The sequence below is a fragment of the Caloenas nicobarica genome, chromosome 6 (genome assembly GCF_036013445.1).
Source record: "Caloenas nicobarica isolate bCalNic1 chromosome 6, bCalNic1.hap1, whole genome shotgun sequence".
NCBI classification, from domain to species: domain Eukaryota; kingdom Metazoa; phylum Chordata; class Aves; order Columbiformes; family Columbidae; genus Caloenas; species Caloenas nicobarica.
The window spans coordinates 7,468,731-7,495,070 of NC_088250.1; the positions used below are offsets into that span (position 1 = coordinate 7,468,731).

At 43.6% G+C, this 26,340-nt stretch overlaps 1 protein-coding gene across 4 annotated transcripts; it reads right to left on the reverse strand.

Moving 5' to 3' along the window:
• Positions 1 to 8,163: 8,163 nt before the first annotated feature.
• Positions 8,164 to 20,224, reverse strand: SPP2 (secreted phosphoprotein 2). 4 transcript variants are annotated; one of them, XM_065638108.1, is made up of 7 exons: positions 20,150 to 20,224; positions 19,921 to 20,045; positions 18,440 to 18,562; positions 16,693 to 16,803; positions 14,972 to 15,026; positions 14,466 to 14,576; positions 8,164 to 8,475 (listed from the first exon to the last, which is right to left on the reverse strand). In XM_065638108.1, the coding sequence occupies exons 1-6, from the start codon at positions 20,196 to 20,198 to the stop codon at positions 14,476 to 14,478; spliced, it is 564 nt and encodes a 187-aa protein (XP_065494180.1). In that variant the 5' UTR covers positions 20,199 to 20,224; the 3' UTR covers positions 8,164 to 8,475; positions 14,466 to 14,475. The 4 variants fall into 4 exon arrangements, with proteins under 4 accessions (XP_065494180.1, XP_065494182.1, XP_065494181.1 ...); XM_065638109.1 differs by having other exon boundaries at positions 8,456 to 8,478; XM_065638110.1 differs by lacking the exon at positions 14,972 to 15,026.
• Between the last annotated feature and the right edge of the window lie 6,116 nt (positions 20,225 to 26,340).

Below are 26,340 nucleotides of genomic sequence, written 5' to 3' on the forward strand. Positions count from 1 at the left end.
TCATCAGAGCATGGGTACAAATACAAAACAGATGGAGTGTCCTGCATCACCAGCAGCATTCGCATTCAAACCCTGGCAGACTCCAGCCTACCAGCATGTCCCTGTGGAACTACAACCCTCTGCTCCAAGTTGCTCTTCTCCAGCAGAGCCAACACCACAGATGTCAATGACAGGCACGAGCACCACACTGAGTATCTGTGCTTTTGTTCACAGTGGGACCATGCAACATTTTCAATAAAGAGTAAGTTTTCCTAAAAATAGGATTTTCAGCAAAACTACATTATTGGCAACTTTTCACAGAGTTGTTTCAGCCAGAGATGGACAACAAATTCAGAAGCATTGGAACGTAGCCTGTTGTGCAACAGCAGATAGCAATGAAATAGTCATTTAATTATGAAATAGTTGTGATGAATACTCATTTTAAAGAAGATGCAGTCATGTACTTGGGGCAGAAAGCCAAGGCTTAATATTTCACCTTCAGACTTTTGTTCCGTCCACTTTCAGTGAAAGAACTAAATCTGTGACATTCTTTAAACCAAGGAAGACCAGCAACAGCACCTAACCATTCACTTCTGGTCTTTCTCCAGACATCCTCACTTCAATAGGTATATGTGCGGGCTTCAGCACATAAGTTTTCCAGAGAAAAAGCTGTGTTCTGGTTCACTGAACACACTGCAGATGCACAGATCTGCTGCTCCAACACTTTGAAAGAGGCAGGTTTTGATTGCTGCTTCTGTTTTTGTGATAGTTGTTCTTGATGCAATAACCTCATCTATATGGAACATTTTATTTCTGCTAGGAAAGATGGTGTGGGGCCTGGGTTATCTTTTGATACTGCCTGTCCCAGAAAATTGTCCCAGAAAATTCACCACCAGGACCCGCAAATCCTTCAAAACCATTTAGGAGCTCAAGAAGCTGAAATGATTCCATGGACAAGTATTTACTCCAGTTTCTTCCAATATGATAAAATGTTTGCATAAAATTTTAAGAAAAACACCCAGTTTTTAACTAGCTTAGAAAACCAAACAAGTCAAAGGCTCTTGCAATCATTTTTAGCATTGCCTATAGTCAGTGCTTTGTCCCCTCAAAATACTCTGCAAGACCATTCTACTAAGCAGAAAAAGTATAAAAAAAATATTCCTTAGTAGCCCCAACATCAGAGACTGTCCCAGGGTTTTCTGTGGTTTGGTTTTGTTTGGTGTGGGTTTGTTTGTTTTAGTTTTCCTCCCCTCTAGATTGCACAAAGTACCTGGCAAACCTGCCTCATGGAGATTTCTCACTGTTGAACAAGACTGCCTTCAGTACTTAAATATTATATGAAAGAGAATTATATATCTTTAAAACACACACAGAAAGAAATAGTTGGGCTTTTGCTGTCCCATCCCAGTAACCCACAGGTGTCACGTAGCCGTTTTCTAGAAGCACAATGCTTGTAAGGGCATCGACAAAACTATTCACCGCAGTCTCAGGGGTTGCCTGCTACAACCAGCCCTGCTCCAGCTGCACTTGCCAAGTGTCACCCACTTACACCGTAATTTTGTTTTTGAGTTGTGACACTTCTTCGCCTTCTATCATACCTATTTCATTACTTCAGTATTCTCTTTAAGAAGACCTGTCGAAAGACATTTGGTAAGTCTAGATCAGGCCTTACCTTCCTCATGCATCCCAAACACTTCTGAGCTTTGCTCTGCAGAAACAGCACTGGCAGGACTCCACCACACCGCTATACTCCAGGGATGCTTTCAAGATCATTTCAATTTACATGCTTGGTATGGACACAAGGCTTACTGCTTTAATTTCCAGGTTTAAATGTTTCTGGCCCCCAATCCTCTACATAGTACCTATTTTTGATGAGATTATGGGGTGGTTTTTTTCCCCCATTTAAATCAACAGTCTTCAATTTCAGAAGCTGTTATTTTTTAGTTCATTATTCATTCCAGATCAGGAGGCTCAGCCAGCACCAGCATATCCCCACTGCTCAGAAAAAGATTCAGCCTCCAAAAGCACATAAGATTCTTTTTAAGTTCTCATTAATCATGGCCTGTAATCCCTGGGATCCTGCCAGGCCCTGTGGTTTTCCTGGTGGTCTCCATCTTCAAATCCAAGTCTCGCAGATAGCTAAAGCCCTAAACCAATTTAGTCTCTGGAGGCCAATGAGAAATCCCAGTTTCCTTCTTACTCCCTGTTTGTTCCAGCTTCACCTTCCTCCAACTTAACCTGCAATGAACATCTAGATCACTTCTAGTAGCCTGACTTCCTTGAAAGAGTTAAGACCCGTGTTTGAATCTTCCCTTTCTAGCACCGGTCTAACACCGGTTTTCTAGCACAGACAACAAGCAGTCCGCATAGACACGTCACCGCCACCTTGTCAGAAGCACGTGCCATGCGGAGGATTGCCAAGTGCACTACCAGCCATCTAATGCTACCTGGATTGAAGCTGCAGAAGAAATCTCCTGCTGGTCTTTGCCACAGGTACCACATATGCTGACAATCAAGGCAGATATGCACAGACGGATCTGACTTCAGTACCAAACTCTAAAAAACAAGCAGTATTTGGAAGATGGAGAGAGGCATATGTCTAGGTACTCCATGATCAATGAATCTGATAGGCCCCCAAGCATTTTAGTGCTTGAGGAATCAAAGAGGACTAGATCAACAACCTGAGAAAAAAAAATTATATAAAAGTGTTCTCCTAACACTGTTAGCATCACAGCCTCTCAGTAAAGGATTGACTCCTGTTTTGCTTCATCCTCATGCTAGGAAAAGCATTTCATTTGGCTGCAGCTGCTAAAGATTCCAACTTATAGCTCAGTCAGAAGTAGTAACAAAGTCAGGACTAGATTCTTAAGTACAGCATAAGTTGTTGTTTCACCAAGAAAGGAAGACAGCGACAGTATGAAGAAAATCTAAAAGTAAGTGGAAAAGAAATATATTCTGGGAAGAGAAGAACCAGCTAAGGCAGGGACAAGCACATTCAACAAGTCACTCAACGTAGTGCTTCCTTCCCTGGCAGATGTTTTGAGCCACCCTTGACTAAGCAAGGCATGCGAGAACATCATAAAGGAGAATGAGCTTTCCTCACCAATGTCACAGGAAGAAAACTACAAGAACATGTCTCCTTGGCCAAGAGCCAGTTGGGAAACCTTCTTGGGTCTTCACAGGAACCACCAAATCCCACCAGGAGTACGCACGGACACTCACTCAAGAAAACTGGTCTGAGGCTCCAGCAACCTGCTGGTGCTGTTTCCTGCATAGTCCCCACTGCACCCTGAGACTGAGGCAACAATTTGCCCTGGGAAAAGGAAAAGAAGAGAATTTTAAAGCCACCAGAAGATCCGAAAGAAAATGCAGTGGCAGCTGCGAAGTGTCAGAGCAGCAAATTTCTTGCTGGTTGCGCAGGCATTAATTAGTGCACTTAATCTTTAGAGCCATTATAATACCCTTCCTAACATTGATCAGCTGCAGTGAATAAGCTGAGCTCTTGAATAAGAGGCAAGACAGAAGCTAGAAGCAGGGGTGAGAGGAACAGGTAGAAAACTTCAACTACAAAAATCAAACCCTCTCTGCAACCAGTATTTCTCCAGCTTTCCTTTTACCAAAGGCACGTTGCAGCCTGTATTCCAAGGCAAAGGATGGCTAGGAAATTTGATTAAAAGCCATTTTATCAAAAAGGATAAGTTTGTCATGCAGGACAGAAAAAAATCTACTGTCCTCAGACTTAAAAAGCAAAATTTTTGTGCCCAGAGCAGAATTTAGGCTCTGGGCTCCCACATGCAAAACAAGCACTCTAACCGTGTCAGGACTTTTTGTCTCAGTCATTTCTCCTCAACCTCCCCTGTTCTCTTCACCATTTAAACAGATCCTCCTTCCCCAAAAGTCATTTTATCACACAGCAAGCCAGATATCAGCCAGGAAAAAACAAAACAAAACACACAAACCACCAACCCAGAATTATTTGAAAACTGGGATCCTGTCTCCCCAGTGGCAGCCTTTGCATTTATTCAATTCTGACACCTAGTGGGCATCACCACCAGTGGGAAGCAGGAGCAGAAGCAGGCAGACATGCTCACACACTTAGCAGAAATGCTGATGCTCAGCATTAGCTACAGGCCAATTTCTGCCATGAGGGATGTGCTCCATCCGTAGCACAGCTGCATCTCCTTAAACCATACCAAGCCTCCATGCCAAACTTGCACTTGCAGATAAACTGACGACTGCACTTTCTACAGTAAAATCAAGACTGGAAAATGCTCAGGTCCTGATCCCAGCATCTCACTGCTCTGAATCAGGACATAGGTTTGGCAATTAAGGTCTATCCTTCATTTCAGAGAGATCATCCAGGGGTCAGTCCAGTTAGTCACCCACCTGAGATTAGGTTGCTGACAGTACAGTGTACGCCAAGAAATCTCAACATTCCTTCAGGATGAGCAATAACCTTCTTTCTAACATGGGTGAGGCTCCATCCTGCTTTCACTCGAGATGATCTCTGCCCTTCGAGAAATTTCTTAGACAAGTTTCATGTATCACTGAACCTCTCTTAGTATCTAGTAATTCTACCCATTCCTAGCTAGCCCTTATGAGCTCTGGGGCTACCAACACACTTCCAATAGAAGCACAAACCATACCAGTGTCATGCACCATACACAGCAATTATCTCTGAGCAGAGAGGGTCTGGGAAATGAAATGCTCCTACTCATTCCCCAAATTATTGTGTGATTCTCAGACCAAAAGATAAGACTTCTCATGACTTCAAGTTTAGCATTCCAAGCAAATTAAGCAAAACTACTTTGAATGTATTTGGGAGGATAAAAAAAGTCCAAGTCAATGTAAGTCCTCACTTCTTTCCCCATCCTACAACTACTGCAGATGGTCTGTGCTGAAGGAGTGACTATGTTTTTACTTTCTGGTGAGGCAAGGCTCAAACAAACTGCCACAAATTCCCATTGTGAAGTGAACCCCAGTCTAATATCTCATGGTTTTGCTGCCTCCCGTCAGACCCTTTTCTGCTATCTCAGAGATTCTGAACAACCTCAAAGTCTACAAGAAGAGAATTTCTGCTCTGCATATCACTTCTACTGCAAGTAGTGTCTTTAGGCAGTGCACGGAAAGCTCCCCCCAACCCAGTTGCTGCATAAAACCTCACTCTCCAAGCAAAATCCAACAAAAAAAACTAGTGGTCCACTTACACAGAGCCTGCCTCCTTGGTGTACTTTGCATCTTGCTATTTGCAACATTCCTCCTTTCTGTGCTAAACGCAGAATGCCAACATCCCTTCTACAACAAAGAAGAAAGGTGGTATCTCACCTTACTTAACCTGTGGTTCTCACTTTGCAAAGCTACTGTAACTCATGGCTTGGGGAGGGTGGCCATGGAGAACAGAACACGCAAACAGACGAGTCAAAATATTTCTTGTTGCAGGAGCACAAAAAGGGGTTGATATTCCCCACTTGAGCTTGCTCCCTCCAAGCAAGGCAGTTCTGGAGCCTACCACTGTCCTTGGGGGCTGGGAGTCCACAAGTGTGAGGACGTGGCTGAATACAAACAGACTTAGGACTCTGGTAGGATTTCAGGCTTCAGTTCCAGCGAGGAGAGCTTTGCTGTTGGATGTGGTTGTGGAATTTCAAGCCAAACTTTCAGACATGGGAGTTGGAAGGGAACATCCATAACAACTATCATTGGTATGCTGGAGCAACAAGTGCTTGAGTCAGCAGTTTGAGACTATGAAAGACTTGAGTAACATGGACAAAGAAAATACTACTCCCCAGTGCCAGATAAACATCTGCACAGCAGATGCCACATCAGCTTCTAGGTGTGAAGGCATTTCCATACACGCAGCAAGGAGCTTAAAGGACCTGTAATCCATTTTGCTGGGAAGAAAGTGGGAAGGGAAGCATTTGCTTGGTTTTCTTGTAGAGAAATGTAGATATGATTAGCATATAGGTGTCCCACCTATGCTGGAAAGGGCTGGCCTTTCATTCCTTTTATTACGCCTATCAAAAGGAGATGTTGCAGCCCATACACGTTACAATGGTGCTTGCCTGCAGACAACAAGCTCCTGCCCTCTTTCCCAAGGGACATCACTGCAAAGTCCAGCCTTCTGAGAAGTTCTTGCTCTTCAGACATCCGTGTTAGCAATGCTAAGATAAAAGATGACATTTTCTACACAAGGGTCATATCCAGAGATCAAAGGCAACCCCAGCTTTCATTCTTTAACAGTAGTAAGACTTTTTTTTTTTAGCTCAGACAATAACAGTGAATATATAACAATCTAAATGTCCACATGTTGCCAGTATTGACAGCGTATCCCATAAGTGATGGAAATCACTGCAGGGACAGATCCTTGTCACTGAACTTGTGTCCACAGAGGGCAGATAAAGTAATCATGCTGAAAGTAGCTTCCTGAAGTAGTGTTCTGCTCTTGTTTGCTTACAGATGGTTATTTCCCCAAACACATGGCACCTGGCAGAGCAAGAGACAGGCTTTGTTCATCATTCCAGCAGCAGCTGGCAAGCCCTTAGCTCAAAGACAAGTTTTCTAACTCCAGGTCTTGAAAGATCCACTGTCAAACTCAATGGATTCTTCTGTCTCTTTTGCTGGACATACAGAGCCACAATACAAAGGTTTTGTAGCAAACATGCTCCCTTCCTGTTCCACCAGTGCAGAGGCCTGCCACTGTTCTCAACCAGCAAAATACAGTTGTGGGCCAACAGAACCGTCTGTTGGGAACTGGGAAAAGCGAGAGTGTCATAGTAAGACTACAAGCACAACTGGAGCTGGCTCAAGTGTCAATCCACCTCATCCCTTCCAGTCCAGGAGACAAAGTATAATCTTAGAGGAGCAGCCCAGGAAGCTCTTCTGCTCACCCATGCCTTTATCTAGGACAGGAAAACATAAGTATCTACACAAGAAGACAAAATCCACAATCAGTCGAGCTCAGGAGTTTCAGGAAGCAGCTAAACTGTTTCTTTCCACCAGAGTCACGGCTCAGGCTAAAATAAGCACAAAGGTGTGAGGTCACCCCTTTTACAAAGAAGATGCTCAGTAAAAATGGCTCTACTGCAGCAGAGAAACATTCTGCAAGTACACTGGGTTCCAAGAGCTGTACATACGCAATTAAGGAAGGTGCGATGTTCCCAATCCTGTTGGCACAGGCAGAGGAAAATGATCATGAGAAAGGAAAGCAGCTCTTCCTCTGCTGGACCTCTACTCTATACCTTACCAGCACCTTCTGCTCCTTTCTACTCCCTGCTGCTCCTAAGGGTAGTCATCGAGGGGACTGGGGAGTTGCTTTAGAGAGAAAAATCAGTTGATTTGGAAAGGAGGGACAGTAGCATAACTGACAGAGCACCAACAATTCTGCAGCTCCCATGACTGCCACTTACTGAGAAAGACAGTTGAGTACTATGGAGGGCAGCGGCAGAACTGCAAACCAAGCCAGTGCACTGTGCGATGAGGGTGAACAGGGATGGAAGTAGATCTTAAAACCCAGCTGATGCTTTTTCCTAAAGGAGACAAGTCTGCAAGTTTTAAAGATTTCTTCAGCACCAAATAGCATTATTGTGTTCCACCAGATATCTAACTAATGTGACTGTTTCTATCTCAGAAAACTAGCCTGTTATTTTGATCCAGTTTGACACAAATCCATCCTGAGCACGATGGAAAGCACCCATCTGGATCGCAACTGCTCAGGCAACAGGCACCTCCCCTACAGGCCTCTTCCCTCCCATCCCAGAGAAATGGAGCTTGAAACAGGGAAGGAAATACATAAAGATGGGGAGAAAATACATTTTGTCCCAGAAGTGTGAACTCCTCACTTGCTTTCTTCCCTTGCAGTCACGAGTCATGGAAAGACTTCTTTCCCAGGAGAAGAACACAAAGGTCTTTTCTAACGTGGGACTTATTCCATAAGCTGTCAGTACCTGACAACCACTGTCATTAGCTTCCCTCAGCCCCCCACATTAGTGGTCAAGCACCCATTAAATCCAGATTGCCCGTGGGCTAAAACTCACACCCTTGGGTTTGTAGCAAGACACCTTGCCCACAGCCGCTGCACCCCAGAGAAAAAGGAATTAAGTGCCTTTATTACTTTGAATGAATCGATAATTAGCTACAAGCATTACAGAAAATTACAAGCAACCAGAGAGCAACTGCAGAACAAACAGATGGAATAATGATCCTTTAATAGCATCATGATGCGATGGTACAACACATACTGGACACAGTTAAGGCTGGATGTCTGAGCCCTCCCAGTGAGCTCTAACCCATCAGAAGGCAGCTATCGACTGCCAAGTGCATGCAGTTGGCATCTCATGAGCTCATCCAATGACCATTTGATGTTACAGGAGAAAGTTTAGGGAAAGACTGTCACTTCAATACAGAATAGTTTTTCCATGGAAAAGAAAAGAAAAGGAAATGGCATCAGGTTCGTTCTTCGCCTGCTGGATCTTTGAATCTTGATTCTTCTCATTCTCCAATCTACTTCAAAAAAAAAGGGAGGGGGGAGAAATGTCATAGCTCAAAATTTGTCTCATGCTTCACAGAACTAACCAAACATCCATGGCCTCAGAAAAAATGTATTCATCTTCACTGAGCTGCTTATTAATTTATTTAGCGTCAGAATTGCACCATGAATCTGTGAAAAGAAACCTGCCTATGCAAAACACTTCACATGTGCACAAATGTCATGTCAATTACTAATTAGTGTAAAACAACAAAAAAAAGAATCAGACTGCTAGAAAAACTAACGGTGAAATAAGTAACACTGGCCACAAATCAACGCATACTATAAAGTTTGAAAAGCAGAGATGGTTGACACTATTAGCTGGTGTATGGTCTTCAGAGAAATGTATCTGAATTAAGAGCTAAAATATGCAGAAGAAATTTGAGATATGTTTTTTCTAAAAGAACATGTGACTGCTTCTACAGCAGTCTATAGCCTACACTGTATCCTCAGCAAGTTTGTCACCATGGCAACCTGAAATTTTTCTGTAAGACAATTTTATTAGTAAAATTTCAGGGATAGATTCGTGCCAAAAAGAAGTGTCCACACACGTGGTAGTGATAGACACAGCGACCCTCTGAGAGGGGCTTTCCCAGGACCACTTGGGTCCTTGCCCAGCCCTGGAGATGGGGGATGCAGACCAAAGAACCAGGAGCAGCTGCTACACTCATCTCTGGGGACCAAGTGACAAAAGAAACAGGAGCAAGTGGGAACGTGGGAAATTCCAGTTCAGTTTAAGGAAAAACCTTCCTCCAAGGGCGCTCCAGCACTGAACCTGGAGCCTGTAGAGGATGAGGGTTTTATGTCCCGGGATATTCAAACCTCAGCTATAGAGCCTCATGAACGAGGTCCCATTCTGAACAGGGGTTGGGCTTCCAGAGGTCTCTCCCAATCTGCGTGCTCTGACAAGCTGATTTCCAGTGTTTGCAAAATGCAACATGGAGTAGTAAGCTGGAAGAGACAGTTGAGAGACCTTTCTGTTTCTCCAGCCAAGTCCTGTGATTTTTCTCCAGCAATTATATTAAGGGGTTTGCAATCAGGCCTTGAAGACATAGTTAAGCCTAAGGAATCATCCAAGCTCCGCATCCTTCAGAAGCAGGAACAATTTCCTCAGTGCAGCAGTCAGTCTAATCCTTCAGAACAGAACTAGAATAGGTAGACAAAGGGTAAGGCAAAAATCACTGCCATCCAGAATAGCAACAAGAGATTGTCACAGTGATTCCCCTCTCTGCTGTAACACCTTTGCTTCATCCCTGCACCCCGATCTGACCTGAGCATCAAGAATGGTTCTGCCTGGGTCTGTCTCAGTTTCAGTCCTTCACCTCTGAACAGATGAAAGCATGCTGCTGTCTTTCCTGCTACAGCATATCACAGGTGCCAGGTGACACCAAGGACTTAGCCATCACAGACAGACTCCAAGGCGAGAGGAATACAAGTGTAGCCTGTCATTTCCCCCACACTGCCTAAGTGATAAATTGCTCTCGCTCTCAAAGCTGATCCAATACAGAGCTCATGCACTATGCAACAGATTCCATTCTGCAGGGATTTTCCTTCCCTCTGATGCTTCACTTTTTTTCTTTTCCCCCAGGAAGCAATAAGCTGCTTTCTGAGAACCAGAGAAAGCAGAGTGGGTGAATGGAGAGGAATAAAAAAACCCCACAAAGACAGAATACATGAAGCCATAAGAATACAAAACTGGAACTAAAATCAAGCAGCTTCTTAATGAGGTCACTGGGGATTAAAAGCTCTTCTCTCCATGCCCCAGGAGGGTTATGCACCCAGCTCCATTATTATTTTTCTAGAAGACAGACAAACAAGCATCCATTTCTCTCTGAAGGTTGGATCCTGGATTTCTTGGGCATGAGGGGTATGAGAAGAGACCCTACGTAGACAGTTATTCCCTCGTTAAAAAAAAAAATAAATAAAAACCACACCAAACCTCAATATTCAAGGATGCTAGTCTATTAATTTCTATTAATTTCTGCTTCTGCAAGGCTGTTAATCAGCTGTTAACACCACATTCCTGTCAGCAGTGAGCTATGCCAGGCGAGAGCTCTGCCAGAGAGTCAATTTAATAAAATGCAGAAAACTAAGGGAGGAAATTATAGCCCTATTGGCTTGAGGCAGAAGGAATCAGATTTTCTGTTAAAAAAAGACTTTCCTCATGTGATTAACGACAGTAAGAGAAAAATCAGTATTCACAATCTACACGTATATTGCAAGCAAAGACAGGAACTTTCTTCCTAATTTTCCTGTTCAAGGAAATGAAGCACTGCTGGTGAGACTCCAGACATAAGTCATAGGTCAGACTCCACCCTGCACAAAAGACAGCTGCCCTAGGCAGTTGATTTGGGAAGAACAGAGTGCTGGGGCCCTTTTCTTTTGCTTTCTGGGATTCAGGGCGTTAGGTGAGTTAGGGCCAATTTTAGGCTTCTCTTTGCAATTCAGAGCCACGAACACCATTAAGCAGATTCCAGCCTAAGGGAACCCATAATTCTACATACCTGTGCACACTCAAAAAGCCTTTCCTATTGTGTGTGTATGCCAAACTGCATCCATTCACAGCAGGAGTCTCTCCTCCCCAAGACTTTCAACAGGGGACTGACTGCATCACTGTTATGCCCTTTGCCAACACTGTGGCAAACCGATGCAGCTCCAACAAGATTTGCACATCCCTGGGAGGTCAAGCTAACTGGTGACCTTAACACTTGTTGCATAGTAAGGTTGTTAACGGGTGAGTAGCTGTTGTACAGCAGCTGGCTGTCCTGCTGTCACTCCCTCCTGTGCATGAGCTATTTGTTGGAAAAGCTGGTCCACAGCATGCCACGGCAATTTTACAGCCTCTCCAGTCCCAGAGATGCACTAGGAAATATATCCAGTAGATCTGATTAGGACTTGTCACTGAAGCAAGCTCATTAATCATTGATGTGGTTCTTTCATATGCAGTTTGCCAGCTCCTGCAGGCATCAAGCAGACGGGTAAGTCTGAAGACTGCAGCGTTGAAAAAGTTCTTCCTTATATAACAATTACACTTTTTTTCTTCTTGAATATTAGGTTGTTTAACAAATAAGAACAGCCAGAAAGCACCGGTGAGATAATTTGACCTAGCTTCTTACACAGAGTCAGGCACAGAATTCTCCTAAAATAATTCCTCTAGCCCAAAAGATAAGGTCTAGTTCAGAAAACACAAAATCCAGCATGAAAAACCCATCAGCCATGTTAGTAATTTTTGCAGCCAGTTACCCATACTGTTGCGTAAAAACAACACCAAAAAAAAACCCAACCAAACAAAAAAAACCCCTAACCACAACAGCACGTTTCATTTCTCACTTGAACTTGTCTAGCTTTGTCTGTCAACAGCAGGATCTTTGAGTAAGAGATGAAAATCTTCTGTTATTAAATCGCTGTTTCCCCAGACTCCCCCAACATATTCTCAGCTAAACTAAGCCATCTGAGCTACTGCCATCTCAAAACACAGCAGATATTTCTAATGCATCACAGTATGGCTTGTAATAGTGCCAGCCATGATCACATAGGTCCCAAAACACCAGGATAAAGAGTCATGAATAACCTTCCCTGGCCTCAAACATATGAAATAATTTGGATACATGTGGCTCCAAATTAAACCAACAGATGAAACCCTCTAATTCTAGATATAAGTGAAATTAAGAAGACTTCTCTCCAGACTTTGCAGCTAATAATAAGTCAAATCAATAAAATCAGGAAAAACAAGGAGTTTTGAAAAATCTACCTTAATCTCCTGATGTATCTGCCTCTGAGATATCTAAAACCTAGGACGCTGGTTTGAAACACACCTCTGCAAATGACACTTGCAATCTAACTTCCGTAGCAAGCACAAAGTATTAAAATTCAAACTGCACAGAATTTCCATAACCATAAATTTATTCCCATTTGTTTCATATTAGCTTTCAGAAGATTTTACAGCTTGCAGATTGAGATGTGTTAGGCATTAGATCCAGGAACGCAAAACGTTTGATTACTGCTTAATGGGGACAGCTCCTTTTGAGAAACAAATTATTAATTTCATATACTTGGTATTCTCCAAATGCAAAGAAAAGGATGTCTGCTCATTTCAAACTCATAGACCTCCTTCCCCACAACTTTTCTGGAAGACAGGCTGAAGAAGGTTCAGCTCATATCCACCCAGCCAAAAACAGTCTGGTTTTCAGAAGCCAACCAAAGTTACAAAATTTGTCCCTCTGTTCTGTAGAACAGAAAGTCAACCTTATGCTACTCTTCTGTAAGCCTCAGCCTTTCCACACTATCTCCTTGGATGAAAGCTACCCAGAAGGACACAGAGCGTACATGAGAATGCCACTGCAACATGCACAAGGAAGTTCAAAGACATGTAGAAAATTTAGAGAGTCCTATAATAGGAAAGGCTGGCTCATGGATAAACTAAAATAGCATATGAATTTAATGAAATAATTTTTCCAATGACAGACCTGACCTAGCAGAACAACTGGCTTTTCCTTTCATATCTAGTTTCTAGGCGAGTAGGGGACATGACTCCTTCAGCACAGGCAGATTTACCACAGATCCGCTTATGAGTAACATGTGTTAGTTTCTGGTGAGTCATCGGTGCTAAATGACATCTAAAACTGTCCTGTTTCCAATGCAGCAGGCCTCCTCTGAGCTCCACACATGGAGCATTCAGTTCTGGCACTTACGGGGACTGAGACCTGCTAACAATACGCACCCAAGTGATTGCACGAAGCCTTTTCAATCACATAGTGCTAAGTCATTTCCTCTTCCTTTCCCAACTACTTTAAAAATGTTAAGCATGCCAAAGACTGATCACTGTTCTGCATTGCTACAACTCTTTCAAAAATACTTCCCTTTAGATTAACTCCATAAGATAGCAGGTAAAACAGCAGCAGCAGTTACAGCTGCTGCCACATGGAGCCTCAGAAGCAAGTGAGCAAAGTTGGAGTCTGTAGGACAGGCCTTATCAGCTCCAATGAATCTTGAGCACCTTTCGTGATCGTTCCCATTAACTGAGCTCCAAACTTCTCTTTCACAGCTTCTCTGCAAAAAACACTTGCCCTGAGTACTGCATCTTGGTTTTCCCAGATACATCTCTACCACATTCATTTTTTTTTTTTGTTTGATGAACCGTGCAGCCTTAGTTGCATTAGATTCAGCACAAAGACATGACAATTCCTCCAAGAGTTTGCAGTATAAATAGACACAACAAGCTGTAGGTGCAAGGAGAGCACCGGTGCAAAAATGGCAGGTGAGTTGCTGTAGGACTGGGGCAGAATTGGGTACCCAACAACTCATCTGTGTCTTCACCAATACACAGCCAGGGCATGTTCCAGATGCCACAGCCAAGTGAGACACCCCTGCTAAGGGCAACCAGTTTGGGTAAGGCCTGAAGTACCCATGAAACCTTAGAAACATGGGTCCCCTTGCCAAGAACAATTGAGGCAAAAAGGCAGAACTGTAGCTAAAGGCTTGAGCTGTTTGCCAAACTCAGCACAGCAAATTCATTTTCTTGCACACTATTCATACTACCTGCACACCAAGACACTGGTGTTTGCATGAGCACATGGGACAGACTACCCAAGAGCGAGTGAAAGCTGTGAGCTCTGTAGTTGGGGTGTCTTTCGAGGAGTGAAGCAACAAGAGGAAAATCAAAAATGTCTTCTGCTGCCCTGACAACTGGTCAGACCCTTGTTCTGTGAGCCCTCCTGTAGGCATCAGAGATTGCCACCCCATCGACATTTGTTGAGGGCGCTGATAGTGCTGTTTGTATTCTGTGTCACTGAAACTCACCGTAAGCAAGTCCTACAAATGTCTGGAGTAAAATGGCTTTTAACATGCTCACAGCCAAGAAGCACATTCCCAAAGAGGCTCTTCATCCTGATTAGTCACTTTCTCACTCTGCCACAAAACCTGCAGACCTAGGATGCATAAAAGCCACACTTTGAATTGTACTCACCCAAACTGTATTATTCTATCTTGTCAGACCTGAAATAGCTGGGTTTATGCCAGCCTCCACGGCTGCTGCCTCTTCTACTTGAAGGGAAGGCTTCAGGAGGGAATACATCTTCTAAAAAAAAAAAAAAAAAAGAACACTGAGATACACATGAATGTTATAGGCTTTCAAGCACGTGTTCATTCGGCATCCTGCACAACATCAGGACAAACTCAAGGATGCACGTAAGTACTGGTTATGAAAGCAAAAATCTCTCAATCCAGAAGGTGCATACACAGAGTATTCAAACCTCAGCACTGCCCTAACTTTGCAGCCCAATGCCCTCAGTGCTTCCTCAATGGGACATCCCCTCTGCACAGGAAAAAGCAGCCGGCTGTGACCTGAGCAAACTGCTGGTCTGCCATATTTTGTTCTCCCTCAGACAGGTGATCTTCAGATGGCCCAAACAGATGATCCAAAAGGCAAACCAACATGTGACAGGACAGTCCAGCATGGCAGAAATTTCTTACCTTCTCTGTGACCACTGCCTCGCCTGTTGGGGTTCATTATCGGCATACGCATCATCTGCAAATTAAACGTGTTTCTTTAAGAAGCTCATCTGTCAAGAAGCTGGCTGCTCCTTCATTTCCTCAGGTACTATGTGATCATTGAAGTAATTCCAAGCTTCATTTTTAATTTATCTGAAAACAAGATTGCTGATACCATTGCAAAGCAGTGACATTGCTAAGGAAATTCTGCAGTTGCAGGTAGGCTCTTAAGTGAACATCCTTCGTACTTCCTACCTTACCTGACCTCCCTGTAGTGCAGATACAGTCAGGAAAACAGAGCCTGTTGCTGTCATACAGGGTACCTCTTAGACTCATTTATCCCAAATTACTATTTTAAAAGCTCTCTATACTCTTTTGTTGGTGTCTATCCCAGTAAGATGATCCTAGCCTTATCCAATCACAATTCCTTCTCCTATCTAAATGCCACCAGCATGACAGGAGCTACACCAACACCATCCATCACAGGTCCACCACACCATCTCAGCCAGGCTGATGTGCCTCAAACTGAGTTACAGCTCTAGAGCAAGAGCTACAGTGCACTTGCTGCAGCCCTCTGCAGAAAGAAATACTTTCCTTTCCATGTGCAATTATGGCACATAAAATTCCCTTTGGCATTTATTCCTTCTTACCATTGCAGGAAATACATTCCCCAGCAGGAATATTGGCACCAATACTGAATTTTAAGTGATGGTTAAAGACAACTTGCAGGAAGATCGCTGCTTGTAAAAGCAAGTGTTTATACTGAGTACCCTATTAAACAAGAGTTATGCTTCACCCACAGAGGACAGACTGAATGTCCAAGACTACCTTACATATTTCAGTACTTCACATGGAGACTTTCTGCTCTGCAAATCAAGAATTCCTGTGGTGCATTCACTAGCTAGCTCTGAATAGAGATTCTGAACAGCAAAATAATACTAATTACAAGCTAATTTGGCAATTCAAATCAAGAGAAGGTGACACAATCCTATTTGTTTCAAGCTATTCATTTATTCCATTGCATCTTCCAAAAATAAAAGCTGTCCATATCCTCCGGCACCTTGCTTGTGAAATTACCTTTGTTCCCTGCGTACAATCCTCAAGCACAACATCCACCACAGATCTGTGCTCTAAGTGCAGGCACCCAGGTTCAAGTGTCAGTTCATGGAAAAAGCAGACACTGGCATGATTTGAAAACAGCAGGAATTCACAGGTTGGGTCAGTATTTAATCACACCTTAATAACCAAGTAAGAGCTCAAAAAAGGGAACACAAATCTCAGTAGAGCAAATGTTCTTCAGCTATCCTGTGATGATGTGCTCAGCTGAGGGCTGGGTTTGGCAACAGAGAGAAAAGCCATCGGTATTTGTTTCTGTCTATAGATCTGCCAAGTCACTGTTCTCCAAGCACATAGTCTATACATTAACAAAGAAAGACTGTTGGAGTTGGTGGATGTGCCAGACTGCTGCAGAGATTCACACTCTCCCCAGGAATCCATCGAGCAAAGTCAAACCTCTCAGCTGATGGAAAGCTAAGGCATTACAGGAGATAGCTGGATTTTAAACCACATACAGTTTTTTGATCAAAACCTCCAACTGCAACAGGAGTTGTAGTTTACACATATACACCTGACTTCTCCTTACAAGAGGATGAGCAGAATTTTCACTCCTCCAGGCAGCAGCAATCAGTTTTCCTCTTCCTTACCTCCTCACTGCTCATTGATTCGGAGCTAGACGTGCCACGATGGCACTGCACGATAACGTTCGAGATCAGTTCACCGGAAACATCCACAATACTTCTGCAGAAAGCAGTTGTCTGTAACAGATCAAAATAGAGCAAATCTTATAGGACAAAGCTACGGCACAAACCATCTCATGCGAGTTTCACCAGGGGAAGGAAACCTGTACAGGGATTTTAAAAATCAATTCCAAAAGGAAGAAACTCAATCAAGACTATCATCCAACAAATTATTGGAGCAGGATACAGCCAGACCAATATATTCTGGCAGCATACAACTACACACAAGTTATTGCTCCGCAATTTCATATGAGCTGTATGAAGTCTCAAGCTTGCTTTGCTTGAGGCAGAAGAAAATCTCCAAATCCTTCTCATGGCTCTGGCATCAACAATCACAAACAGAAGAGCTGTGTGAGGCTGTGCTGATGGCATCTCCAGCTCTAAAGGTTAAACTACCTTTAAAGAAGTTGTCTCCAAAATTCAACAGAAGCTCCAGCAAAACCTGCCACCCAAGTTTGGAAAACAGAGATCCCCACACTATCTTTCATACTGTATCGCCCCAAGAAGAAAAGAGGAGGAATGGTGTCTGGTTAGGACCCAGTGATAACTTCACAGTAGCCAAGACTTGTGTCTTCAAAGAAAAAAGAGCAACCACCATCAATTCTATGTTGCCCCATCTACACACTCACACATGCTGCTTAGCTCAAGAGTAGTGATACTCAAAGATACATTTAACCCCCCTCTTCATGGGATAAACTACCTCCTGAGGCATTCGCATCACTCACAAGCTATGAGGAAAGCCTTTGCCCGACCTGTTCAGCACCTTCCCAGAATCACTCCTTTTCCCTAAAGACTGTGTCTGGGAAGGACAGACAAGTTTGGCAGCCATTCACATAGGAAAAAAGATGTGAGAAGAGCTCAGCTTGGAGCAGCATAAAGACGCAGCAATAATCTCTGCAGAAGTATGACACACAGTATGGCGTCATTGCACACAGGGACTCAAAGAGTTCTTCCGTACACTTTGTAAGATTCGTGCAAACAGGACACAACCACTCAGAAGCTTGCAATAGGAGCCAGGTTTTGGCAAAAATAACTGTGAACAGAAAAGTCCAGATTCAAAGGTGATGTATTTTCATGAAGGCTGGTCATCAGAGTGCAGCAAGAGCTGTATCAAGAGCCCAATCTGTGTTATCTCAGGCTGAAGAGAGACCTGAGAAACCTGAAGATCAGCACTGTCAGCACAGAGTGGGAATCTGCACTACATATAGCCTCTATATAGTGTCTAGATGCACAATGAGCAAAAGCATGTAAAAGGTCCATTTTTCTACCCTTTTATCTTAGAAATAGCCTCTATATAGTGTCTAGATTCATAATAAGCAAAAGCATGTAAAAGGTCCATTTTTCTACCCTTTTATCTTAGAAAAGAAGGTATACTTTCCTCCCAAGATTTGGTCCTAAAGCACATAGACGTTTTCACTACATGCTGCTCCAAGACACGTGTCTCCTTTCCAGCTCAGAGCAGCTCCTGTGTCCCTCAGTGACCAGGGAGAAGAGTTTCCCAGCACTGAACCTTCCCACCCAACAACCACTCCATGCTGCAGCTTATATTTGTTTGGGTTTGGTTTTGTTTTTTTAGAAAGCTAGTCATTCTCCAGTACCAGTAGTGTTTCAACACATCCTGCAAGGAGCAGGGGGTTCACATTCACACACTTACCACAAAAGGCCCAATTTTAAAGTCACATGTGAATGGGTCTCTCCCTGAAGCTTTCGTGCATACAGTTTCGCGAATGCTGAATTGCAGCTCTAGTTTATAGACATCGCTGTTCCACATGTCAACCTGGTAGAAGGAAGGTCGACACAACAGGTAATTAGTCTCTATCACTTCTACACCTGCTACATAACAACCTTGCTTCTTTGTCAAGCAGAAGGAAGACATAAGGGCATTATGGGTCAGTGCCCAATTTTGAGCAGATTACTTCATGTGAGAAAGACTATTTTATTGTGCTCAGGAGTCACTCTTAGGCCAATTTGGTAACAGCAGCACAGTTTTCCACAGGGGTTTCACTTGACACCCCACAGCCATTGTGGGATCCTGCTACTGCTCAGAGTCAGCTGGGGGCACGACAGCTGTCAAAGGTAGATAAGCATGGCATTACCCTTGCATGCTACCCCCCCTTCTGTGGGAACCGTGGTGCTAACAGCTCAGCTTTGCATATCTAGACTGCTGGGAAGTCTATTGCAAATACATGACTTGGCAAGTAAATCACACGACTGCAAGCAATTAATGTGGTTTATAGAGTTGCTCCTTGTCAGCTCAGGTGCTTCAATGGGCAGCATGCATGCAACGCTGCAAGCTTCAGAGAGTTCGGTGGCTTTTGTTGACACATTAGGATTTTCTTTTCTCATTCTAACAGCTTAATCAATGTTTTAGCTTGAGATGGGAGACTCAAAAAAACCCCAAAACAAATAAAATAAAAAACAACAAAAATACCCAAACAAAACCCCCAGTGCTTTTGACCTTTTTTTTTTTTTCCTAAACTAGATGAATCCAAAAGTCATATTGTCATTCCTTCTTGCAGAAGATTCAATACATGCTATCTATAGAAACAGAATGGCTCTGAGGATGTTCAGGAACATGCTAACCTTAAATTAGGAAGCTTCAACTCCTTAAATGGGGTATCCAATTTAATACTTAGCAACACTAATTATAGCAGGTAAGGCTTTCCTGCCTGTATTTAGACACTAGTAGATTTATAATCAGAATTGCTGTGTAGAGACAGATGATGTAAAAAGAGGTTTGAGAAATGTGTGTGTGTGGTGGCATTTAATTACCAGTGCAAATGTTCAGCTGAGACCTTCAAAAGAACCAGGTTACTTTATGCCCAAAGCAAAGCAGTTAGCTGGAAGTATTTAAAACCACTAGTTTTGACCAAAAGCTTACAAGACATCCCTCAAAGCTTTCTGTTCTAAGGGTGGAAAATTTAAACTCCTAAAGTATTTTCAGGTACAAAACAACATACAAAGAATATTTAGGTTCCTAAAGCCATAGCTTCAGATCATACCTCAAAGCCACCCTCTTCCAAGCAGTATCGGAAAACTCCAACTAAACCTGGGTGTCCAGGGCTGGGAGGAAAGAGATTCCCACCACAGCAAAGCACATATCAGGCAAAGGATCTCCGTTATCTGCGCACTTACTCTTGTGACATGGCTCCTGACAACACCGTACAGGTTTGTCCCCCAGGACTGAGAATTGATCCTTGCAATGGAAGCATTGAGCGCCTCTTCTGTGACAGGGAGTTCATAGTCATACACTGGAAACCCTGAGACAGACACATAGTTCCATTAGAAGTTCATTGCCGTGTTGGACTTTTCCTCCCTCAACCACCGTAAGGAAGAGGACGTGGTTCCATTCTGAGCAACTTACCCGAACACGAGAAAACGCTCAGTGTGAGGACAAAAATTAAGATCCTCATAGCGTGACTTAAAAATTCCTCTGGTCTTTTCCTTTTCTAAGCAAGGGTTTCCAGTGCATATTCCTCTGTCTTTATATAAATGCAGCCTTGATCCTACAACTGACCTTTCTGTGCCCAAGCTCTGCTACAGACACCGCACTTTAAACAGAATTGATCTGAGAGTAAATATTTGCTGTCAGCTCTTCTCCATTTAGCAGTAGTGTTCTGATAAGAGATGGAACACAGTGCCTTTTTCCCAGGACTGCATCTACGAGTAAGCACCGAATTCCTGATATCTCCATAGCCAAAGGCAGAATCTAGTTACTTCGTTCGCTTTTAGCCATTAGTTACCCACTTAAGGCTGCTGAGACAACTCTTTCCAAAGCACCAGACCCAATGCCTTTGTGTCTCGGCGGCAAGTGGAAGCATTTACAAGCTGGTGTTCTCTGACAAGTAGAGAATTCCCCAGCACAAAATGGGAAGCCGACCCACACAGAACTGTGTGACACCACCACCCTGCAAGCCAAAGCACCCAGCAGAAGCCTCCCAGGTAGAAGACACACAGCAGACCCTTGGGACACCCCAGGTCTGTTGGTTTTGCACGCTCCTGGGAGCTCCCGCATTGCTTTGACTCTTGCCAAGCCTGAGCCCAGTTAACCAAGCAAGAAAGCAGCGTGGACATTTGATTTCCCCATCAGATCCCCTTGATGCTCAGGCTCCAGTGTCAGCACAGAAATTACTGGGCTTCTTGAAAAATTACGGCCTGACTTCAGCATGGAAAACACCATAAGGAATTACAGGGATGAGTTAGACCCGACACCTCAGCACTCAACTAACTGGAGCCAGGCTGCAACAGGGCTAGGTGTCCTCCATGCCCCCTCCAACACACAGCACTTGGCACTTGCTACTCTTGGTTTCCAGGTAGAGGCAACGTATCTTATCACTCTACCACAACTACCCCACAACAGAACCACTAAAACACTTCTAGTAACATGGGTTCTAGCACCTGGCTTTTAAGTGCATAAAGGATGTTCATGGGAGTTGGGAGATAAACTGCTGCCTTCAAACAAGTTCACCCATTGCTGACTGCTCACAAGGCAGAGGTGTGTCTGACCACGTTCATTTTTAAGATTCCATGTGTAAAATTCCTCCATTAACCTTCAAATCGCAGCTCCACTTGAATTATGTGGCACAGGGTCATTTTTAAAACTTCCCAAGTGACAAGCACTCAAAGACAGACAGGGAAGCATGTAAAATACCAGGGCTAAGATTTGATAAGGAAGAGAATAAAGTTGCTTTTGGTTGTTAGGTTGTCAGAGTGCAGAACAGCAGCTGATCACACATCAGGAGTATCTGAGCCCTTGGGTGACAGATGGAGCTGGATAAGTATCACTCACACTGAAAGGACTTTAAGGCAAAACCCCATCAAGGCAATGCAGTTCTAAGACACAACAGAAACAATGGCCCAAGTACGGACCTTAATGGTCAGTGGATGAATTCCCTGTTGTTACTGCAAGATCCTAGAACAGGAACCTGTTGAGCCATGGTACTCCTCAGGAAAGAGTTTGTATGCAAGTCGGTAGAACTGCACATGAGCAGAGAGGCTGTGCCAGGAACAACCCACGCTGGTGGGGACAAGCGGACACAGCACCAAGGAGGAGTGTCGCCAGGGCCACGTTACTGGCTAGCGCGACACCATGTGTGCGCTATCCCGCCCAACAGCTGCTCAGAGAGGTGGATGTGGGTGCATATTCCAAAAAGGGGTGGGCATGTTTTTACCAGCCAACTTGGATTTCAGCATTGGGAACACGATCAAAAACTCCAGTTGAAGCTTTGCCCAGCCAAAAGCCAGAGCTTCTTCTGTACATCCATTCTGCTTGTTCACTGCAGCTGAAGACACTCTCTCCTGGCTCTTGGACACACTCATCCGCAGCAGGGTCTGCCATTCTTTCTTCCCAGTTCTCCTTAACTGCTGTCTGCACCAAGGGAAGGCGGGTAATATTCTTCTGTGCCTACAACCACAGCAGAGCACCACAATGCAGAGGATTTAAACTGAGCTAGAGATTCTCAAGAACAGCATCTGTTGTGCTGCGACCAACTTTTCTGCAACCAGAGATGGGACCATGCTGCCTCAGACGAAGGATGAAATCTCCAGACACACTGTTTGACCTGCTCCTACAGTGGTTTCTCTGCAATCAATCGTGCCGCTGCTGCGGTAATGAAACACAAGAAACAAGACCGCTGAAGACACATGAATAGGAAGAACTTGGCATTCGGAGCTCCAAGGTCCTTACTGTTTGCCAGCACACTTCACCACCAACTTGCTGCAGTAGTTCAGACAACATTTAGCTTTCGACTTCATTCTTAGAAAAGGAACCATCTGCTTCCTGTATGCCGGGACCTGTTAATATTCCACTGGAACCTAAACTTGTAAAAGTGCTTCCTAATTGCCGAGCCACATCATTGTGGCCAGTACAACACTAACTTTAACTATTGAACCAATTGCAGCATTTAAAGACTTCCCTCTTAGAGTAGCTACTAGGAAAGTCTGACAGCAGGATTGTATTAATAGTAATGCCGAGAGGGGCTCAAAAATAAATTTATTAAACGAATGAAATAAATTAATGATATGAATATTCCTCTCTGGAGCTCTGGTTTTGTTTTGCAGCATCCAGAGAATGGTAATGTTTGCTATTTCACCTCTCTGAATCCTGGCTCATTAAGTCTGTAATTAACTTGGTAAATATTTCTTCTGTCTCTCCACAGATAAATTATACACACCAGTAGACCCATGTTACAGCAAAATTGGTTTCATTCACTGTCCGTGTCAAAGGCGTGTTTGGGTTGAGGATGCTCAATCCAAACAAATACAGGAGCTGAGGAAGAAGTGGAAACTGGGGATGGACAGGATGGGAAAAGAGAGAGTTTGTGGAGAAAACAGCCTCGGGCATGTGCTGGTGGGAGAAAATGCAGGTCCAAGCACGGCGCGGCATTGTCCCCACTCACAGGTGATGCACCTCCACAGGTACCACCTGCCTAGTGCTAACAGGCCAGGTGTAACCAACAAGAGAAGGACAGTTTACTTCTTTTTGGGGCAGGGGGTTGAAAAAAGCATTCTTGGGAAATCTCTGCTTTCAGTAGATTTAAGCAAGTGGAACCAATACTACATTTTCAGACTCAAAGTGTCCTGAATTCTGGGTTTCTACAGATTTTTGAGGTTTTCAGCAGTGTCAGGTTAGGAAACACCACTAGATTTGTAAAGAGCAACTGGAATTCAACCTGAAATTCAATAGTTTGCAAAAGACCTCTGAGGCCAAATTTTTGAACCCAAGAGACTGCTCAGTCATTGAAACATTCAGAATGGAAAGTTGTTTCATCTATGCTGAGGGAACAACAGGCACGGCCACACAAACCAAGGACAACACGCTCTTGAATGAGCAAAGCCTCCTTCCCCTCCTCTAGAGACCAGCTCCTGGCATTTACCAATAAGGACCCTGCCATGAATTACTTGGTGCTACAAGCCCTTTTGGTGAACAGTGCCATGGCACCTGGAGAAGTGACAAAAGGTGAAACCTTTGCCTCAAACAAAAAACTGGGCAGAACAAAATGGAGAAAGTGTGAAAAATGAGACAATAAGTGTTTCTGACCCATTGCCGGCTGCCCTAGCGTTGCTGCCTTCCACATCCCAGGGAATAATATGGGCTTTCAGGGGAATACAACCGAGACACCAGGCAGCACTGGGGAGAAGCCACAAATTTCATCTGCAGCTTTATGAAGGCTTCTGGCTGCAGTGGCAGCAATGAAGCTCACAGTGTCTCTGATCAGGATAACACTGATGAACCAGACTGAAGAAGCCGAGAAAGCTTTTAGAGTGGGCTTGCAGAGCAGACAGGAAAAGCATAAGAACACACACATGCATCACTTTAAAATGGACAAATGTTATAGTTAAATCCCCCAAAACACAAAACTTCTTGAAACTCGAGAGGCAGTGAGATGGAGAAAGACTCTCTTGATTTAAGGAATTTAAGGGCTAAACTTTGACTCTACTATAATCAAGTTCCAGCTGCCAAGCACCTTGGAGCAGAGGGAATCCAATTCAACCTACACAGCAAACAGATATGTGCTATTTAAGAAAGGGGGAAATTAAGGAGCTTCTGTTAGATGACTATTTTCAGACCACTTTCACTCCCCGCAATCAAGTCAGCTCTGTTCCCAGACAACTGAGAGAACAATAATCTCTCTTTGTGAGTGAAATTTTGATAATTACAAGATGTGTTTTCATTGCAAATGTAAATCATCCAGCATCATCACATGTCTGCACTCTGTAAAACAGTCTGAACAGCATCCCAGGCACTGAGGAGCTACTCCTGATCCCCTGTTTCCTGGACATTCAGATGACAGATGAAAGTTAATGATGTCCCTTCAGATAAAAGAAAACCCAACTCAATTCAAAACAACATGGGCATTTTTGGTGGGGTTTGTGTGTGTGTGTGTGTAGTTTATGTTTTTTCCTCCTTGGTCTCACAGCATGGCATTGGCAAAGCCAAAATGCTCCCTAGAAGTTCTTCTCCATGGGTAACTTATTCACACAGGCAGAAAACTAACTCTTGTCTTGACATCAGCTGAGAGAGGCAGGAGAACAACTTCTAGATTTTGCTTAGACTAACAGAGGCTTTGAGACCTGATCTACAGTTCATAGGCATCACTCAGCATTGATGCCTTCAGATCTTGTCTGAATATCCCTTGAAAAAACAGAGGACAATCGTACAGCCAGTACAGACACTGCCCATGGGCTGCTGAACATTCTCCAGTCCTTGACCACCTTGGATGCAAAATAAGTCTTTGTTTTTCCCACTTATCTGCTCTCACAAGACGGTACCCTGCACAGAGTCTTCTGCTGTAAAGCACTTGAAGATCTGGTGGTCAAAAGGAGAGTAAAGCAAAGACAAGTGAATATAGTGACAACTCTGCTTCCCACACGTCCAGTAGTAAGGTTGAAACCAGATGCATCTCTTAGGCCTGGAGTTCACACCACGGAAGTTCCATGCTCTGCAAGGTTTGCCGTCAACTCACCAAGTTGTTCTATGTCAAGACTAAAAGCCATTTGAACTGATGTCTTAAGTCATTTTACAAGGATTAAAGGAACTGTTTCGGGAAGCACAGAGGCAATGCCTGACCCCTTTTGCACCCCACCCTTAAGGTGCACCAGACACACCGCTCTACTGAACGCAGCCTAAACCTACCGAGTTCCTGCTGCTGGAAGTGGACTTTGGGAGTGACGCAACAAAAAGCACACATTACAGCAAACAAAACTTCAATAACACAGACTGTTCTCAAACATCACAGGCTGCAGTAGAATCTCAGAGGTCTCACTTCATTACTTTGAGCCTTTGAATCTTTAAATATTTATATTTCCTGTACCTGCCAGGTCAGCAGTAATAGCTCTTACGGGGTCACTGGCACAACTTTGTAGCTGATGCAAGGCAAGCATTACCTCCAGACCAAAATATTGTTACCTGAAAAACAAAAGGGCTATGTGTGTGTATATATTTTTTTTTTTTTTTTTTTTTTTTTTAAGTTTGCTGACCATACTGATAACTTTCAAGATTTTCTCCCTGGCTCTAGGGCACGTTCTCAGTTTTGCTGTTATACCCTTTTGCATTCTTACAGAAAGTTACTTGCAACTACCGGTCAAACCAAACCCTGGTAGAACTTGAAATCTTAAGCGAAACCAGGCAAAATATTCATCTCCCACTTCTAAATCCATCGCCTGCCAAGAACAGCCACCAGTGTCACACTCTGTCCCTTGTGAGCTTCATGCTGCCATTTATTGGAAGCAGCTTGCACTGCTAAAATAGGCTCAGACTTTCTGGCATTCAGTCACAATACCAGCATTTCCTTTTAATGCTATTTCTACCTCAGCCCTCAGCATCCCTGTAATTCAACACACAAAGGGTTGTTCTGGCTCAAGTCATGAGAAGGTGCGCATTCAGAAGAATGTGAGTAATGAATTTTTAGCATTAATTTTTTAAAAAGTTATTCCTTGAAGCTACAATCTTTTAATAAAAAAAAATTATAACATTTTTTAATTTCCCAGAGGCATTAAGATCCATAACCAGAAAAATGAGAAGTCCAACTGAATTTCAAGGATTCTTAAATACTA